The 20,695-nt window shown below is 40.5% G+C and overlaps 1 protein-coding gene across 4 annotated transcripts in view; it reads right to left on the minus strand.

The window, feature by feature from the left end:
* The window catches only part of ADGRG6 (adhesion G protein-coupled receptor G6), a 134,641-nt gene extending 122,262 nt beyond the window's left edge, over positions 1 to 12,379 (minus strand). For all 4 annotated transcript variants that reach the window (XM_023513507.1, XM_023513511.1, XM_023513508.1 and 1 more), the window contains exons 1-2: positions 12,222 to 12,379; positions 4,400 to 4,497 (exon numbers count right to left, since the gene is read on the minus strand). In XM_023513507.1, coding sequence (XP_023369275.1) covers positions 4,400 to 4,497; positions 12,222 to 12,223 — 100 coding nt within the window. In that variant the 5' untranslated portion in view covers positions 12,224 to 12,379. The remainder of the gene's footprint in view (positions 1 to 4,399; positions 4,498 to 12,221) is intronic.
* Positions 12,380 to 20,695: the final 8,316 nt, after the last annotated feature.

Raw genomic sequence — 20,695 nt, forward strand, 5'->3', positions numbered from 1 at the left:
TTTTTTTTAGTTTTTGGCCAGGCCTGGGTTTGAACCCACCACTTCTGGCATATGGGGCCGGCATCTTACTCCTTTGAGCTATAGGCGCCACCCCTTTTGGTCACTTTTTAAACATTGCTTTTTCTAAAAAACAAAAACACAAACTTGTAGAGTTCATCAGGGTTTTTTTTTTTTTTTTTTTTTGCAGATTATTAAAGTAACACATGCTAAGTGGTCATGTGATAATTTTGGTCACTATAATAAGACCAAAAATTCAGAGGTGTGTAACGTTCCATCATCTTCCCCCCCTCTTTCTGCAAACTATACCTCTGAGATAACCCACTTTAGAATTCTGGTGTATATCATTCATCATGTATTTTATTAATATGTTTATAGAGTCTTACACAATCATATATACATAATTCATGCCAGTTGTATAATACTATCTATTACTACAGATCTAAGATAATTTGATATTGCTCCATGACTTGCTTTTTAATTTAACATTACTACCATAGACAGCTTAGCAAGCCAGTGTGCATAGTCGAACCACAGAATTTTGAAAGATTACATGGTATTTCTTGGTATGAATATGAAATAATTTATATATTCCCCTGTTCTTCAACAATTAGTCTTTTCCAATTGTTTGCTATTTCAATGCTGCAGTTCATATACTGAGACATTTTTATTATGTGTTTTTATTTATATAAATGCCTACACATGGGAGTGACATCCCAAAGAATGTACACATTCTTAATTTTTAAAACATTTTACCCAATTACTTTCCCAAAAGATAAAGCCAACATTGTTACTGTTCTTAACAAGTTTGATTATACTGGATGCCCACCAAATTCTCTAGATGTTGTCAAGCTAGTGAATAAATACAATCACGTTTTGTTGTTTTGATGTGCACTTTTATAGCACCCCTTAAATACTCAATTGTTATTGTTTTGTTTTGAGACAGAGTCTCACTATGTCGCCCTAGAGGGCTGTGATGTCACAGCTCACAGCAACCTCAAACTCTTGGGCTTAAGTGATTCTCTTGCCTCAGCCTCCCAAATAGCTAGGACTACAGGCACCCACCAAAAAGCCAGCTATTTTTCTGTTATTGTTGTCATTGTTGTTTAGCAGGCCTGAGCCAGGTTCAAACCCACCAGCCCTGGTGCATGTGGCCAGCGCCCTAACTACTGAGCACGGGCACTGAGCCTTTGTTGTACTTCTTATTAAAAGTTATATTCACTTGTTGTATATAACTCACTTGTTAAGAGCCAGTGAGTTGTTTTTCTACATTACTCTTTAAAATCTGGAAGGGCACAACCTTATATTATTTGTTCTATGATTGTCCCAAGAAAGTACAGATGTTAATTTATCAACTAGAAAATTTAATATTACAATTCTATTATATGGGTTAAACTATGAATATTACCCAAATTGAACAATAGGATTCTACTTTTTAATCATTTTAATTAAGAGTAAGTCTTAACAATCAAAAGAGTTTTGCCACCCTCAAACTACCAATAATAGTCAAATTTGCAAAACATTAATATTAAATGATCAACCAAAATCTATACAGATTATCATAAGCATGACATGAAAGAGTGACAGTGGGCCTCACTTTGAATTTGGGGAATGAGGAAGGAATAATTAAACTGAGATCTGAGTGATGAAAAGGATGAGTAGGAAGAGACTGGGAAAAACAGGAAACCAGAAAGGCATGGTCAAGGAACAGAAAGGCCATGTGTATCTAGAAAATACTGACGGGAGAAAACAGTAGTCCTTTAGAAAGATAGGTTGAAAGGATTAAGGGAGAAGTAGATTTTGGAATAGAAGGTAGAAACCAGGGGTTCTGTTTGCATAAGTGAAATTGAAGGCTGACTACACGCATATATCCAAAGGGAGATGAGGATCGGCAACCCAAGAGGTGACTCTAGGGTCCAGGAAGGGGCCAGGCTTGACCCTGATCTAGGAGACATTGGCATCAAGATGCTGTTTAAAGCCACTGGACTTGGACTTGAAATCATCTAGGTGTCATTCAGAGAAGTAAAAAAGTCAATGAATGTGTAAATAGAGGTGTAAACATCAAATTAAGCCCAAAATATCTTCAAAAATACTACCTTATTATGCTTTGATTTATGCATAAAACAAGATTTTAAATATTAGATATATGAAAAGTTATAATATGCATTATTTTAATTAGCAGTGAGTTCATTCTAAGGAACCACATGCTGAGTTATTTTATGTTAAAATGCTGATTATAATCCCTAAAATGTTTCAGTGAATTCAGATATTCACATGTTGAGTGTTGGTATTTTATGTTAGTCATGATTTAGAAAATATTCAGGCCGGATAAGTGAACACGGAAAGCTACCTGTCACAAAATGTGATTTGATGTACACAAAGAGTTGGGTGATGAAAGAAAAATAAAAGAAAATCTTGTGTTGAGAGTAACTTTAAAAATTTAAGTACTTTGATTCCCATGACCTTGAGAATGAACGCCTCCTTAAATTTTGCACCAAGGTGATTCTCTTTCCTCAGTATGATCCCAGCCCAGTTGATTCCTTTTAATTAGCCTAGATATATGTGTTTCAGTTCATTTATGCAGGTGATTAAAATTCAGGACTGTGGCTCAATTGGCTAAGGCGCCAGCCACATACACCCAAGGTGGCAAATTCGAATCTAGCCTGGGCCCACCAAACAACAATGATGGCTGCAACCAAAATAAAATAGCCGGGCGTTGTGGCGGGCGCCTGTAGTCCCAGCTACTTGGGAGGCAGAGGCAGGAGACTCGCTTGAGCCCAGGAGTTGGAGGTTGCTATGAGCTGTGATGCCATGGTAGTCTACCCAGGGGGACAGCTTGAGGCTCTGTCTCAAAAAAAAAAAAAAAAAAAAAAATTCAGGAATGCACACATCCTAATTAAAATGTTGACATTCAAATTTGAGGTGCTTTGAAGAAGACTTAGAAATACACAATGTAGGGTGGCACCTGTGGCTCAAAGGAACAGGGCACCAGCCCCATGTGCCAGAGGTGGTGGGTTCAAACCCAGCCCCAGCCAAAAACTGCAAAAAAAAAAAAACAATGCTTGACCTAACAAAAATGAAAGTAAATAGACCTCAACTAATTTTAATCTCCTAATTTATCTCCGATCACAAAATTGATTCTGGGAAAATCACTTTTTAAAGTTAAGAAATAGTTCAACAGTATATCATAAAATCCAATGTACGTTGAATTTTCCAATCTCTTTATAAGTTTCTTTCCGCTTCCTGGCAATAATTTAGTTATAGAATAAATGACTTTATAATGAAAGTCTAACAAATCACACAAAAACTTGTTCAAAGACCAGTTCTGTTTTGAAGTCATTAAAGGAGTGCCAGGGATTTTTCCAAGTAAGTAGCAGAAACTCTTAAAATACTTGATGGCTTGGAAAAATGTGTTTATACATTAAATTCAGATTGAATTTCTTGATCCATGAATAAGCAGTTAAAGAAGATAACCTATTTCCATGGTTCTTTAAATATATTATTCATAATAACACAGATTATAAATCTGAAATTTCTAAATCTTGATTAAATTCTAAATAATAAATACATAAGACTTCAAGGACAATGATTTTCTTGACACTTAAGTTTGACTCTAACAGAAAATAAACTGAGTAAATAGGCCAGGAGAAAACAAAGAATAAGACAGAATGTACTTAAAAGAGTTTGCTCAGTAATAAAACTGGATAATGAAGAAACAGTTTGCTTTTAAACATAATTCATATTCCCCAGCCTCCAACTGGCTGGTTTACATAATTACCTGTTTATAGAAAATTTAGTTTCAGACAATCAAAAGAGTCTTAGTTAAAAGTTCAAGGAAAAAAAGTAATTATAAAAACTGGGTATTTTAACTCCAAAAACACCATGATTATAATTAACTTTTAAAAACCAAGTAAAAAAAAAAGTCTAAAAGCTTAATTTCCAATTCCTAGTTCCTACTGCAACAAGCCAATAAAATCAGGATGAATGAAAAGAGCAAAATCTATACTTCCCATAAATAACTATAGGAAACTTGAAAGGGGAACTAAGTGCTGTATATTTATTCAATAGTGTAGGAAACAGCTAGAGCTTTTTATAAGCCATTTATGTAGTTATCTCACCACTCAATATGGGCTAAAGAAATAAATAAAAGAAAGACAGCAAAGATGAAAGAAATAAACTCATTAGAAAGTAAACCAATGATCAAAGTAATGGTATTCACACAGAATTCAGAAAGAACAGAGCAATCACAGAAAGGGAAAAAAACCCTTGGATGGAAACAGACCAAAAAAAAAAAAAAAAAAAAGGTAACAAATGAAAGTCAGCTTACTTAAGTAAATAGCACACTTATGCCACAGATGATGTAATCATTATTAAATCCGGGGTTTGAAAGTGAATGTCTTACCTGAGTGAGGCACACACATAGCATGTAAGGTAAGTAAGAAGAGAAGACCTGGCTTCCATTTCCAACGGCAGGTCCACATTCCACCTGAATGAAACATCCTGCAGTGAAAGAAAAATAGCAATAAGGACACTCAACAACCTTCAGCAAATTATGAAAAACAATAAAAAGTGTTGGTTTCTAGCATGGACTGGAAAACAGAAACCTTTTTCAGCCTTGCTTCCAAATAAAGAAGGAACTTAAAAGGTGATGATCCCATCACCTTCTTCAAGCATTTTACAAAGAAAAAAAAAAAATCCATGCATTTTATTTGCCACTTGTTGGCAACTTCCTTATCAGAACGGGTGTAACAAATGATTTCTGCACAAAGATGGCTAAATATTGAGACCATTTGAAAATGTCATGTATTAAAAAATGAAGCAATTTCAGCTTAAGCCTCACCAGTCCCATGTCCACCTGCATAGCAGGAGGATGTTTGTAGCTAACTTCCCTATAATCTCCTAGGAATTTAGACTTGAAGGAAATTTTTTCTTTTAATGTCTACTGCTTTACAAATGGAAATATACAATAGAACTTCCATAGTTGATGACATCCCTACATTGGCCACCTCCTTAAGTTGACCTAATTTTCATAGGCCAGACGTGTACCACATGTACGTCTCAGTACAGCCATCCTAGTTCCTTATGTTGACCACTTTGTTACAGTCCGTTGGGTAGTCAACTTACAGAGATTCCACTGCAGTTAAAATAAAATCAAACTGTCCAAACTCCTCTTTCCCTTAAATGAAGCAATGAAGCATTAGGTCAAATTCCTTATATATCAAAATGGCTATCAATATTTTTAAATGGCCAGTAAACACCGAGTATTATAGAAACTAGTAAATGACTTTAGATGGAGGGGTGGTGCTTTGAAAACTCTCTAACAATCCTTTCTGCACAATTGTCTCATCTTTAACCTGAAACTTGCATTTAATAACAATTTAGAAAGGAACATCTATTCACGCATCCTCAAACTACAGCCCACAGGCCACATGTGGCCCGTTTAGGACCTTTATCGGGCCTGCCAGGTTAATGGGGCCTTGCCACTGCTGCCTATCCTGCTTAGCAGCCGACTCATCCTGGGGCCTGCAGTCCAGCCCTCCAACGGTCTGAGGGACAGTGAACTGGTCCCCTGTTTAAAAAGTTTGAAGGACCCCTGATACTGACTCAAAACAATGATATGATACATTGCATTGAGTCAGCACCAGCCACAGAGGAAAGCCAGCACAGGAGGACGCAATTATAAAAATCAATAACTAGAGGAGCCATGAATAGACTGGTGACCAGGACAGTCATGAGGCAAGAAGATGGGTGAATAGCCAAAAGAAATCTTCAGGAAATCTTTTTTTTTTTTTTTTTTGAGACAGAGCCTCTACCCTGGGTAGAGTGCTATGACATCACAGCTCATAGCAACCTCCAACTCCTAGGCTCAAGCGATTCTCCTGCCTCCACCTCCCAAGTAGCTGGGACTACAGGCACCCGCCACAATGCCCAACTATTTTTTGGTTGCAGCTGTCATTATTGTTTGGCGGCCCGGGCTGGATTCGAACCCACCAGTTCAGGTGTATGTGGCTGGCGCCTTAGCCACTTGAGCCCTAACATTTCCATAGAAAGAGTTACTTAGCCTATATGTGATAATCGAGAATCATTCCTAAAAAGAGGGGCAACTAATAAGATAGTTTAGGGTCCCAGTAATATGTTCTTGAAAGCCTAAAGTTTGCTTGCCTGGCTAAAATGTACAATATTAAACAGAAAACCAGAATAGAGGGCAGAGAAATACTTGAATGAGCAAAATTAGACATTAAATAATGCCTGAACTGGCCTCCAGCCTGAATTTTGAATCTTTCTTTTACTGTAAGAGACCACGTTGTAGGAAAGGGAACCAGCATCAGCGTCAGACAGACCTGATTTGCAACTTATAGATTACTATGCAAAATGTACCTGATCATCTTGTGCCTATTTCTCATCTAAAAAATAAGGAGCAGCAATGTATCTAGTCCATACAGTTTCTGAATTAAGAAGGATGACGTCTTTTAAGCCTGACACTCAGCAAGTACTCAATAAATACTAGCTATTATTAGTGTTCCTATCATCCTGGGCATTCTCGTACAAGTGTGAGCATTCTCGTCCACAGTAAAATCAAAGGAAAAGACTCAAACAAGAATGGATAATAGGCTTAATCTCATACATCAACACTAATCAATTGACTTTATGGCTACTTCCAGAATCAGCTGGAAATAGAAATGAAATTGGTTATTTATGTTTTTTATAAATACAGAAATTTTAAGTAGTGTTGGAAAATCTTGCCACATTTTTATATGGACCAAATTAGAAGTTCCAGTATCATGCAGTTCTTCTGATGGAAATTCTAAACTAGGAAAAGGTGAAGACGTGAACAGTATTTGTTGGATAGAGGGTATGTTTTAAAGAACTTGCTGCTAATGAGAAGTATGTTTTAGTTAGTAATAATTAATGGACATGAAGTCCAGAATGATATTGACACTTACATCCTGTTCCTCTACTAACTGTGTGGTTTGTGGGGCAAGTTTTTAAACACTGAGCCTACTTCCTCTTCTGTAAATAGGCTCTTACCCACCAAAAGAACTGGAGATCACAGTGCATGGCCCTTAGTAGGGGCCTTCATAATGGTAGGTGATAAACTTCTGTCACAGAAAGTTCGTCTATCTGGAAGAATGGGCCTATTTCCGACTGATGCTGGATGCATGAGTATGCTTCTAAAACAAAAACACAATTCTATATCCAAGGAAGTTTAGAGCTGGAAAGACCAAAGATGAAGTCTAATTGAACCTCCTCACTTCACAAGAGAGGAAACTGAGGTTCGCCAAAAGAAAGGGGCAGACATTGAACCTGGCTGTCAGCTTTAGAGATGTTAACAGGAGGCAGGGTCCACTCCAGAGAACTCCCAGGTTCTTACTCTTTGAGGCATATGACAAATCTCCCTTATCAATACGTGAACAGTGGTCTTCTCTTGAATTCTTGTCATCTCTATGTAATACTCAGAGATGCAACAGATGCATGCTCTTCTACTGGCCTACACTCAATACTGGTTTAATGCACTTAGATGACTTCTCCTTCTGTTCCGACATTTACGGACTCCATATTCAATCTTGAAATCACTTTACCAAAGGTAGCTTCAAGAGACAACCATGGCCTGATCCATTCCAGGTCTCAAGACTCTATCACTTCAGACAGAAAAGAAACCCAGAACAAGGCAAGCACTTAGACCCAAACATAAACCATATGACATGCCACCTTTCATCCACTTTACTGTTTACTGAAGGATAGAAACAAATAAATTAAGAATAGAACAGAGGAAGGAAAGTACTGTATGTCTTCTCAGGGGATCACTTAGCAAAGACACATCCCTGAGATTTAAATAACTTTCTCACAAGAATGGAAAATCCCAAACAGGGTTACTAAGGTTTAGGAACCACCAAAAAAAAAAAAAAAAAAAAAAGTCTTGTACCATTTTGATTATGGCCTCAAATTTCTCTTGACAAGAATAGAAATGTTTTTAAGTAAAAGAGAGTCATAGACTTCTGTATCTGGAAGGAATCTAAAATTCATGCAACATCACCTATCCTGTCACAGGTGAAAAAACTACTAAACTCCTTGGCCAACGTTACATAATCAATGGTGGCAGAGACAGAAGATCCTTCATGTCATCTGGCTTCCAGCACAGCTGTCCTTCCTGAGGACCCAGCTGACTCATTGGAAACCTGTTCCTCTTCCTAATCTGTAAAACTACAAAATGCAATATGCTTGAATCTTATTTCAGGAAGCTTTCAAACTTAACCTTTTTATAGGAATTGTTTTAAGCCTGAATATCACCCTGCATCACTGAAATAATCTTAAAAACCTACCATTTTCCACCTCTCTACTCCTAGTGGTTTCCCCAAAGTCACCATTTAGAAAAATTAGTGAAGACATTTTGAAATTGGTAGAGAAATTGATGAGACACTAATTCTATCAATATCACCCAAAGTTAGAATTAACTTCCTTCCCCATATACTAACTCTGTTTCAATGGCAAATCTTTTCATACAGAGGTGTGGGAGTGGCAGAGAAGAATATCTAATTCTTTCACAGTAAAAAGAATTAAGGTTTAATTCAATTCTGCTTGTAACAGTGTTCCTTTTCTGGATAAAGATCATGTTCCTTAGACAAAGCAATAGATAAAAAAGAAAGTGCTGTTTTCTTCTATTACACAATTTATGATCTTTCATTAAGTTGGGTTCACCTTCACTTCAAAAAGACTAATTTAGTCTTCAGATCTGCACAAATCTTAAACTTTACTTGAACAGCAACATGCACAACTGGCTTATCCCTCAGGACAGAGTAAAAGTCAATCTAGAGAATTACACACCCATGTACACATCATGAATGAAACTCAGGAAATCTAAAAAAGAGAGGTAGATTATATTGATATCCTGGTTTTGATAGTGTACTACACTTTTGCAAAAACGTTACATGGAGGGGGCGGTGCCTGTGGCTCAAGGAATAGGGCACTGGCCCCATATACTGGAGGTGGTGGGTTCAAATCCAGCCCCGGCCAAAAAACTTCAAAAAAAAAAAAATTACATAGGGGAAACTGGGTAAATGTGCTAGATCTCTCTGTATTTTTTTTCACTTGTATTTGAGGGAATATCTTTAAAATTTCAATTAAAAAAAAGTAAAGCCTAAAGTTCTAATGTATACAATTATTATCAGATGGTTCAGAAAAAAATTACTTGTGTATGTGTGTGCAGCAGGGGGTGGTGGGGAGGGAGTAAAGGAGATGATAAAACAGCTGGGAGTTAATATTCACTGTGGGTAATAACTGGGTAAGGGCAGACAAGCATTCTTCGATATTATTTTTATTCTTGCAAACTGACAGATTTTAAATTATTTCTAAAAAATGTAAATACACACTTACACTGAAGTGTGCCCCTGTTTTTATTCCTTAACTCTCTCATCATTATGGAGTATCACTGCTTTCATCACTACCAGTCTGATAGAAGTACAATCTCCATTTGGATTTCCATTAATTGAACTGACATGTCCACGTCATCTACAGAGTTTCCCTACTACAAAATAAATATTTTCTCCTACTTATTTGTAATTTCTTTAACCAATTCTATATTAAATATATTAAGCCCTTGTTAACATTTGCTGTGTTTTAAATAAAAGGATCATGGAGTTTTTCAAGGCACTCCTAAAACTTCCATTTTGAGTAATGCTTATGAAAGAGAGTAAGACGATACTCTGGTAGCCCCACTGAGGTTGGACTGGCATTTTTACTTGCCACTGATATATCCTCTGAATGGTATTGCCCCAGTCAACCAGCATGCACTATAATGTCATCCAACTAGAAATGAAAATTAAAAGAGTCTTTGCCCACACATACCACACACATTGAACAAAGCCTTTTTCTATGTAGTCTCAATTCGGGGTAGTCTATAGAAACTTTTAATCATCCCATCAGAAATGTAAACTCCATAAGGTATATGGGCAGTAAGAAAAATGGTCAGGTTTAAGGAAGCGTTTCTTAGTTCACTTTTAATATATAAACTGATTCTTTTTTATATCATTATTTCCAGAAATCAGAGTGACGTGTCCAGTTAGGCTGTAAAACGACAGGCTTCTAATATTTCCCATAAGCCAGCAGACAATAGCCTCATTCACCATTGACACTGGAAAAGCACAATGTCATGTAATTTATATAAGCCATAAATGGAACAGTAGCTTCATGCAGCAAGAGACCAACTCATGCAAGTCTTACTAATGCTATTAAGTTTCTTAGGGTATGAAAAATATGCAGTCACCAATATAAATATGTTTATAACGCCTATAACATCGGAATAGTATCTAAATATTCTTTCTCCACAAGTAGGCAGAAAATACACTCAAATGATTTGTGTATTTCGATTTCTTAAGATTTAAAAAATAAAAGTTTATGTTCCCAACTCACATTTTTAAACAAGATAGTAGGAATATTTATCTTGGGAAGGGTGGCATTTTTTCCCAGACCTCCTAAGATACCAATATCTAAAAAGTATCAGAACATCTGAAACCATTCCATATGAACTATAAACAGAATAGGGGAAAAATATATAGTTTTAATCTGGCAAGAAATGAAAAGGCCTTTAGTCAAAATACATGAATTCAAAACTCAAATCAAGGCATGAAACTCTTTTCTACAGGATTTAACGCTCATGCTTTACACTATGACATGATTTTTTAATCATGAGGAATTCAAGTGGCCTATATAACAATTTCATAATCAGGATACAACCTGTTGATCAGTTTCATACCTTTTATATTTAAAACCGGCATCACATGCTTTTTTTCTCATCAGACAGTAATATTTAGGAAAGCTGAAAGGAAGCTGGACTACATCTACTGTTGAAAAACCCTACAAGATTTTCTGTAGTAACTGAAGTTAAAAACAAACTCATATTCATTTGAAATGTGTTGCCTGCATATGAGAACAAGTCTTATGTGAAACTGTTGGCTGTATTCCAAAACAAATTCTTTCAAGTTATAGCTCGCTGATTCCACTGGCATAAGCGAACCTTTAAAATTCACAGGTGTGAAATTCTTTCATTATTTCCCATCCAGTTTAAGTAAAAATTAGTTTATTTCGAATTACACCGCAGGCTAAAAGGAACAGAAACGCAGAGGGCTAGGCTTGGGGGTACTACCCTTTCTCCTACTTTAAAAACGTGTGTTGGGGAGGAAGGCAAGGGGTAGAAGGATGGGGCTAGGAAGGGAAGCACAGGATCTAACTAAAAGGCAGGTCTTTTTCCAGCTATTAAACGGAAAGAAAATGTAGGTGAAGACAGATAAGGACCCAGGAGTCGGGGAAAGGTGATTATCCGTCTCTAGCAACTCTTGTGCGTTAGTTGGTAGAAGTGGTAAAATGTCTGTCAGAGTGTCTGCCCAAGATTAAATAAAACACCAGAAGGAAAATTACACGTTACAAGAAAAAGTAACCTCTCAGGTGGCCACAAAAATAAGCTTGGTCCCTGTGAGTCCAACCTTCCTTTTTCCATTCCGGAGGGCCAGGCGGTGCTTGGCCACCTTCCGCGGGGTTCCTCTGTGGCACCTCACTGTTTAGAAGGCAATTCCATAGAAGCAAAACCTCTGAGGTTTCTCTAACCACTTCAGTTCCCCCAACTCCCCACTTAACAATGCTATAGAAGTCGCCTTAGCGATCCTATCACGTTACATGGCATAACTCTCAATTACTTTTTAAAGTACCCTCAGAACATTTTTTCTGCGCACTTAAAAAAAGAAATCAAATATCCCAAAGATCCAAGAATAACTTCTACAGTCAGGGGTGACAATGTGTAAAGTCAACATTCCCTCCGCATACCAGTACCTTCCAGCCTCGCAGGTGTTGATCCAGAGAGCGCTTTCTTGGCAGAGCAAGGCCCCTAGACTGACTGCGGTGCCGGTTATTCCCTGTTTAATTTGAATCGAAAACACGTTTTCCCCATTCTTGAAGCCCTGCCCTTTTTATTATGCTTTACACCGCCCAAATGTGAGGTTTACCTTGCTGGAAGAAAAAAAAAAAAAAAAAAAAAGGAAGCCGCGCACACATGTCACAGGTCCGCTGGCAGCATCCACTACGCCTCCAGGGCAGACTGAAGGCAAACCGGTTTACTCTGTCTGCGCACGTGAAGTCTTTACCAAATCATCCGGGGGGCTAGGGAGAGGACTTGAGTGGGGTACAGATAAAGATGTGGAATGGGAAGGAATTCTGAGCTGAAAGGAGGGACTTACATGTCGACATTACTGCGCTGAGTTCCCCTGAGGCCGCACGGTCATGCTCCCACTTTCCCCGGCTCTGCTGCTGCGGGCTCTGCACTGGCACCGCTGGCCCCCGGGCCGTGCGCCGCGGTCGCCCCCCGCTTCACCTCCTCTCCGGAGGGTTCATCGGGGCTTCCCGCCCGCGCTCAGGGTGGCGCAAGGTGGACCCTGGGCGCGGCGAAGTTCAAGTTCCGCTCCCGTGGGCGAGGGGGCGGGCAGGTGGGCGGCGCGTCCCTCCTTTCTGAGAAGTTGGGGAGAGTTAGGATGAGCGCTCGGGGGCCGCCTGCGGGCTGGCGCTGGGGTGCTTCGGATCGGCCAGGTGGGGCTGCGGGCGAAAGAGTGCGACTCGCGGGTCCTGGCCCTCGCTGGAGTGAGGCGGGACTTGGTCAGCCCCTGGGTGGCTCGGGTTTCTCCCCCGACCCACCCCTCATCCTACCGCGGGCTCGGGCAGCTCTCCTAAGGCCTGCGCGGTCCGCCCGCGCATCCGGAGGGGCGCCCCGGCCGGAGCGGGGGGCTCAGGTGCGGCTGTCCCGGCGGCGCGGCCCTCGGGCTGCCCCGGGCTCTGCGCTCCGCCGCGGTGCAGTCTCAGGGCTGAGCTTCTCCACCCACGATCGTTAACCCGAGAGCAGAAAGAGTCGCCCCGTGGGGCGGGACGGGAGCTCCCGGTGCGGGGAGCTAGGAGACAGTGGCGGGGGCCGCCTGGGGGTGGGAGATGGGCGGCCAGCCAGGCTCGGCGCCCGGGCGGAGCGGGGACCCGGCAGAGCCGGGGAGTGGGCGGGGGGTGGGGGGGGCGGGAGCGCCGCGAGCGCTGAGCCCGGGAGACCCTCGGCGAAAGAAGTGAACAGCTGGGGACGCGGGCGACCCTGTGGCAGCCCCGCCCTGCCTCGGCGGTTCCGGGCACCCCGACCCGGTTCGGAGCCCCAGAGCCAAGCTTCCGGGGCGCTGCTTTACTTCTCCTTACTCTCTTCACTCTTTCCTTCTCTTTTCTGTGTGTCTATGCAGTCGCTCGCCGCAAACACGGAAGGGATATTAACAGGAGGCTGGGAAGATGTTCACACATCGTTTTATTGAGCCGGATTGACTTGCTAACGCAAATTCAGCTACTCACTGGGGGAAGTCCGCGGCGGGCTCCCCGGAGCTGCTATAAAGTAGCTGCCTGGCAAAGGGATCTGGACACACCTCCCTGGAGAAGAGGGAAGGGCGCGCTTCTTTCTTCTTAGAAAGAAGTTCCTTTCCCATTGTGTCCTGTCCGAGTTAATCCAGAAGCAAACCGGTTGATGTCCGTCCGAGCCGTGCGTGTACCCGGAGCCAGAACAGCCCTGCTTGCTAAGCACACGCACCCAGACACACAAACACACACACGAGCCGTACAGATGATTTGACGCTGATGAGTTTATGATTGAGAACAGTTGGGCTGGGAGAAGTGGTAGAGCCGGACTTTCTTCTGCACTGTTACAGGCAGAAAGGAAGCTGCAATGCTGCCCTCAAATCCAGAGTTCTCAGCAGCGAGGGTGTGTTCTACTCACGACTCTTATCAGATCAGTATTTATTTTGATGAATAAACAGTATGATTAATAGACATTGAATTGTAATATTTAAGGGAAGCTGACGTTCCTCTGCCCAACCCTCACATATCAGGTAGGGAAGGAGGTTCTAAGACAGAGGTCTGCGCAAACTAGACCCTGAGCTAGGATCAGGTCGCCAGACTCCCGGTCAGCTTCTATTACACCAGATTGTCCCCAAGGAAATTTAAATTCCATTCACTGAATTTTTTTTAAGCAATAACATTTATCATTTCAGTTTTGTGGGTCAGAAATCTGGGTGCATCCAGCTCAGTGTCTCTCACTGCAATCAAAGGGGTGGCTAAGGATGTGATACGATCTGAAGGCTTGATTGGGAAAATATCTGAGATCATACAGGTAGAATTTTAAAGCTAGAGGAAATCAGGAAACACACGGACAAACAAGGAAATATAGATGAGTGCATTAGCCAAAAGAATCAACCTGATAATCAGTATGTATATATATCTAGATTTTATTTTTAAGAAATTAAGTCACGCACTTGTGGAGGTATGAATTCAAAACCTGCAGGGTAGGCTGGCAGGCTGGAGACTCAGGGAAGAATTGTAACCGGAGCCTAAAGGGAGCACACTTCTTGCTTGGGATAAGTTAGTCTTTGTTCTGTTAAGGCCTTCAACTGACTGAATGAAACCCACTCACATTGTGGAAAATAATCTATTTAATGTCAACTGATTTTTTTTTTTTTGAGATGGAGTCTCAAGCTGTCACCCTCGGTAGAGCGCTATGGCGTCACAGCTCACAGCAACCTCAAACTCTTGGGCTTAAGCAATTCTCTTGCCTCAGCCTCCCAAGTAGCTGGAACTACAGGCATCCACCACAACGCCTGGCTATTTTTCTGTTGCAGTTGTCATTGTTGACCTGGGCTGGGTTTAAACCCACCAGCCTCAGTGTATTTGGCTGGTGCCACAACCAGTATGCTACTGATGCTGAGACAATGTCAACTGATTTTTTTAAAGTAGTTTTTATTAAGATATTTCTGAAATTTATTTTTATGTTTAAGTGACAAATGATGATTGTATGTATTTGTGGGGTACACTGTGATGTTTTAATGTATGTAATAAAATGTGGAATGATTGCATTAAGCTAATTAACATATTCATCACTTCACATATTTGTCCATATTGGAGGGGTGAGAACATTTGAACTTTACTCTCAGCAGCTTTCTAGTATACAAGGCATTAGTATTAACTCTAGTCACTAGGCTATGCAATAGGTTTCAAAAGCTTATTGCTTCTATTCACTGAACCTGTATCCTTTAACCACCATCTTCCCATTCCTACCCTCCCCCTACTCACTACCTCTATGAATTGGAGTATTTTAGACTCCACATGTAAGTGAGATCATGCAGTATGTAGTATTTTCCTTGCTGTCCATCAACGTGTGAATGAATAAAGAAAATACAGTATATACAGGGTGGATATAAAGTTCACGTGCAGTTTAGATAGCTGTAATTTTATGGCCACCCTGCATATACAATGGACTGCTATTCAGCCTTAAAGAAGAAGGAAATTCTGTCATTTGTGGCAACATTGGTGAATCTGGAGGACATAATGCAAAGTCTATTGGTTAAAATGTTAATCTCATCCAAAAATCACCTTCACAGAAACAGCCAGAGTAATGTTTTACCAAATATCCGATCACCATGGCCAACCCATGCTGACGCGTACAATTAACCATCCCATTAACCACACAGTTCTACATCTAGAACTCAGAAGAGTAGTTATGTGTATGTGCTATTATACATTATAATGTTCATATTTTTTGCTTAATATTTCTGTATAATGATATGAATCACAGCTAAAATGCTGTATTTCAATGGGTCACTACACGTCATTGGTCAGTATGTTAGTAACGTCTGTGTATTTTAAAAGTTCTGCCCTTGGCTTGGCACCTGTAGCTCAGCAACTAGGGCGCCAGCCACGTACACCAGAGCTGGTGGGTTGGAATCCAGTTCAGGCCTGCCAAACAACAATGATAACTACAACCAAAAAAAAAAAAAAAAAATAGCCAGACGTTGTTGCAGGGACCTGTAGTCCCAGCTACTTGGGAGGCTGAGGCAAGAGAATCGCTTAAGCCCAAGAGTTTCAGGTTGCTGTAAGCTGTGATGCCATGGCACTCTACCAAGGGGCACATAGAGAGACTCTGTCTCAAAAAAAAAAAAAAAAGTTCTGCCCTCAAACTAAGGATTTGTTCTTTTTCTTTGAAAGAGCCTATTAGGGAAATGGAGTATATAATGGAACGCTCTTGGTTTTATAATGCAACAGACTTGGGTTTTCAACTTGACCCTGCAGTTTCACAGCACTGTGAATTCTGGTCATTTACTAGGTAAACTATGTAAGCCTGACTTGTAAAATGAGAATAACAATACTTACAATGTTTAACTCAGCTGTTGGGCAGGTTCAGTGGACCCTTTACACAGAGCACTCAGCACATTTCCTGGAATTTGGTAGTATCAGCTGTCTCCACCTGCCCCCTATCTCATATTTTCCTAAAGCTGAAAAGTGTCAGGGCCATATTCCTCAACATACAGGAATTCTCCTGACAGCATTCCAGACAAGATGAATATTGAACATCTGTTTTAATCCCTTCACATTGATGAGCCCTCAACTATGAGAAACTTCCTCTTTCTGTTGACTGAATCAAACATTCATGCCTTCAACTTCCATTCAGAACAAGGACATTCTGTGTTCCACAATAAGCCTTTCAAATATCTGAGGACAGCTATCATCTCTCTCCTCAGCCTTCTCTTACTCAGTTTTCACAACCTTAGTTATTTTAACCATTTAGTGTCTGGGTCCTTTCCTATATACATGTACTTTAAAACAAACTCACAGTGCATTTCAGACGTCAGTCCTGCTAGCAGTAGGGCTCTTACCACTCCTGAACTGGGTATTACTCTTATGTAAATAACAGTTAATACTGACTTTTTAAGCATCCACATAAAATATTTATAGCAGGAATTATAGTTGTAATAAATTGATCTTCCACTGTGCACCAGGGACTGCATAAGTTTTATTCCACAAATGAAGTTGTCTAAGAATTACATCTTAAAAAAAAAAAAAAGAATTACATATTAATTTGCAAATAGTTTGAAACAATTGATCATTTCTGATTAAATCTCTTGTTCTGCCTTAATCAGCCAAGTCCTTCCCTTTCACCAGGTTTATTGATTGCCCCAGCAGAGAGGGCAGAAGAAATGAGGTCTTAGTCTTACTTGTGTCAGCAGGTATCAACCAGTCTGGTCCCTGGTGGTTACTCCTGTCTGTTTTGTCAAAGAAGCTTCTCCAGGATCTCTCTTGACTCCTCTGATGGCCCCTCACAGTAGGGCTGCCCCTACTCTCCAAGCAGCCCCTCTCTCTCTGAGACTTTGCTCCCTCCCTTGCGTCTCTCTTAGAAACACTCAGCTCCCTGATATCGCAAACTGCCTCTCCTCCACCCCAACCTCTCTTCCCTCTCTTTCTAACTTGAGAGAAAGGAGACAGGTTTTCTTTTTCTCTTTCTGAGAGAATATAAAAGTGCCAGTCTATGTGCCTTGTGAGCAACAGGACAGGCTTGGAATTTGATTGTAAGATAAATTAGTAGAGGGGATCAGAATATGCCATAATATGCTAGCCGAAGGTAATTAGGAAGCAGCAAACACAGAAAGAGCCCTTTGCTCTCCCCCATATGTGTAGAAGAGGACATAATTCTCCCTTTGTGAAGGTGTTCCTCCTTTTCTCTCGTGCCAGGAAGAGGAAAGCAACCGATATCACTGGGGAGGGAAAGTCAGCACCGAGATGGATCTGCGCAAACTGTACTAACGCACTTACCGTCCCTTAGTTTCCCCTACGTGGTCACCTTCCCACGATGTACTGCCTCTAGAAGCCTAAACTCCTTTTTCTTTGTCCTGTCAATTCTCCACAAATGTCTCTCTCTTTATTAAGATGTTATATATATAAGCCCCAAATTCTAAACATTCCCTTAGGTTACTCATCATTGAATTATCTTGAGAATATGCGTGTTGCATGTATAAATAACTTATGGGCTTTTTGTGTCGTTTGTGTTGTTAACTAGTCTTTTTAAAGTCTAATTCACAGATCTGAACCACTGAACCTGAGAGGGTAAAGGAAACACCCTGTAGAAGTCCGTGGAATTGTTTAAATAGACACGAGCATGAACCAACATATATGGAAAATAGAATCTAGAGAGTTCAAAAGTGAGAACAACGAGAATATCTTAGCAGGCTATTGCACAATCCAGATAAGAATGATGGATGGTGTGAACTAGGGTGGAGCCTTATGAGCAATAGAACAGACTTGGAATTTTATTGCAAGATAAATTAGTGAAGGGGATCAGAATACGCCATACTATGCTGGCATAACGATTGTTTTTAGCTGAAGGTAATTAGGGAGCACCAAACACAGAAACAGCTCAAACGTAGGAGCAGTGACAATATTTAGCAGGCTGTTGCATCATCTGGATAAGAAGATGGATGATGTGAAATGGACGGGAATGAAAGTGGTGAGAAGTAATTGGATTTGGGATATTTTGAAGGTGATTCGTTTCTGAGTAGATACTGAGTATGAGACAGCAGAAACCAGCAGGACTCTGGAGTTTTTCACCTATGCAACTGGGTGAATAGAGTTGCTGATACAAGTCGGGGAAGAGTATAAGAGAAACAGGTTTGGAAAGGAAAACCAAGATGTCGCCGACTCTATACAAGTTTCTGTGATCTGTTTTTTAGAAATCAAAGTGAAGTGGTTTTCTGGGCATTTGTCAGAAAACAGAAATTGTGTTTGTGTGTATGTGCGTGAAACAGGGCAAAATAAAATTCTCCAAGGAGGGATCACAAAACTGGGGTAAAAGGAAACACTTTGTGAAGACCGTTCAAATATCCGCAATATGAGGGCTCTTGGTAGAGAATTTAATATCAAAGATTTGCTTTTTACATTTGGAGGAAAAGCTCATTATAGACTGGATGCAGTAGCTTACACCTGTAATCTCAATAGTTGGAGAGGCTAAGACGGTAGGAATGCCTGGACCAAGAGTTGGAGACCAGTCTGGGAGACTTAGCAAGACCCCATCTCTATAAAAAAATTTTTAAAAAATTAACCAAGTGTATGATGTGCCTATAGTCAGATTTAAGTCAAACTATAAGCATATTATACACTTGGTGAGTGAGTATATAATGGGAGGCTGAGGCAAGAGGATCACTCAAACCCAGGAATTTGAGGTTGCAGCCAGCTGTGAGCACATTCTTTCATGCAAAGGACTTCATGCTATTTTATTTAAAACTATGCAGCCAAGAATACACTTTATTTATTTATTTATTTATTTATTTCGAGAGTCTAACCTGAGAGAAGAGTCTCACTCTGTTGCTCTCAGTAGAGTGCTGTGGCATCACAGCTCACAGCAACCTCAAACTCTTGGGCTTAAGTGATTCTCTTACCTCCACCTCCCAAGTAGCTGGGACTACAGGTGCCCACCACAACACCTGGCTATTTTTTGTTACACTTGTCATTGTTGTTCAGCTGGCCCAGGCTGGGTTCAAACCCGCCAACCTTGGTGTATGCGGCTGGCACCATAACCACTGTGCTATAGGCACCGAGCCAGAATATACTATTTATAGAGGTGAACAGGCAACCAATTTTAGATTTTAAACATGTTAGAGCACATTTCAATTATTTTCTTGAAAAGGAAATGCAATGGGAATTCATATAGGTATTATCTAGAACAAACTAAACAACCAATATTCAAAATAATAGAAAAATAATCCAGGAATGGAATATGCTAATTTGGGTTGAGTACCATAGAAAGCACCTCCAAGAAGGTGACACTTAAGATGAGATCTGACCGAGAAAATGAAGCCATCTATGCCTAAATTTAGAAGAGTGTTCCAGGCAAAGGGGTATACTTGCTACAAAAATCTGGGACAGGAAAACATTTAACATGTTCGAGAAGGGGAAAGAAGACAAATGTGGCTAGAACATAGTGGGTAAGTGGGAGAGAAAAGAAAAGGAAGGCAGAGATATAAGCTAATCAGATTACGTGGCGTCTTGTAAGTCAGGGTACAGAGCGGAACTTTATTTCAAGGGATTTAAACGGGGCATGACAATTGGATGCTTGCAGTAGACGAGCAGTGATGAAAGGATGATGTAACAGCTACCTTTATGCATCAACTTATCAGGATATCCAGGATGCCAGGTATCTAGCCAAATATTACTATAGATATTTCTGTGAAGCATCTTTGGATGAGATTAACATTCAAATCAATGTACTTCGAGTAAAACAGATTGCCCTCTCTAATGTGGGCAAAGCCTTGTTCTGTATGTTGAAGCCCTGAACAGAACAAAAATTTCTCTCTGGCCTTCCCTGAGCAAGAGAGAAATCTCCAGCAGACTATCTTTGGACTTCTTCTTCAAACAGCATCAGGTCTTCCTACCTCTACAGTAAACAGCCTTCAGAAATGAACTGAGATTTTAGTTCTTTAGGGTCTCCAGAACACTGGCCTACTCTACAACTTTCAGGTTTGCTGGCCTTCATACTCTCGTGAGTCAATTGCTTATAATAAATCAAATATATACACATATATATACACACGCACACACTCACACATCCCTACTGGTTCTGCTTCTCTGGAGAAACCCAGCTAATACACACGTGACCTGGTGACCACCCAGGTAGGTACTTGGCGGGGTGATAGTGACTTGAATTAGGGGTTAATGAAAGTTGGCCGAGCAGGGTGGCTCATGCCTGTAATCCTAACACTAGGGGAGGCTGAAGTGGGTGGAGTGTCCTGAGCTCAGAGGTTCGAGACCAACCTGAGCCAGAGTGACACCCCATCTCTACAAAAAAAAAAGCTAGGTGTTGTGGAGGCACCTGCAGTCC

Source organism: Otolemur garnettii, unplaced genomic scaffold (genome assembly GCF_000181295.1).
Source record: "Otolemur garnettii isolate 467f Iridium unplaced genomic scaffold, OtoGar3 scaffold00042, whole genome shotgun sequence".
NCBI classification, from domain to species: Eukaryota; Metazoa; Chordata; class Mammalia; order Primates; family Galagidae; genus Otolemur; species Otolemur garnettii.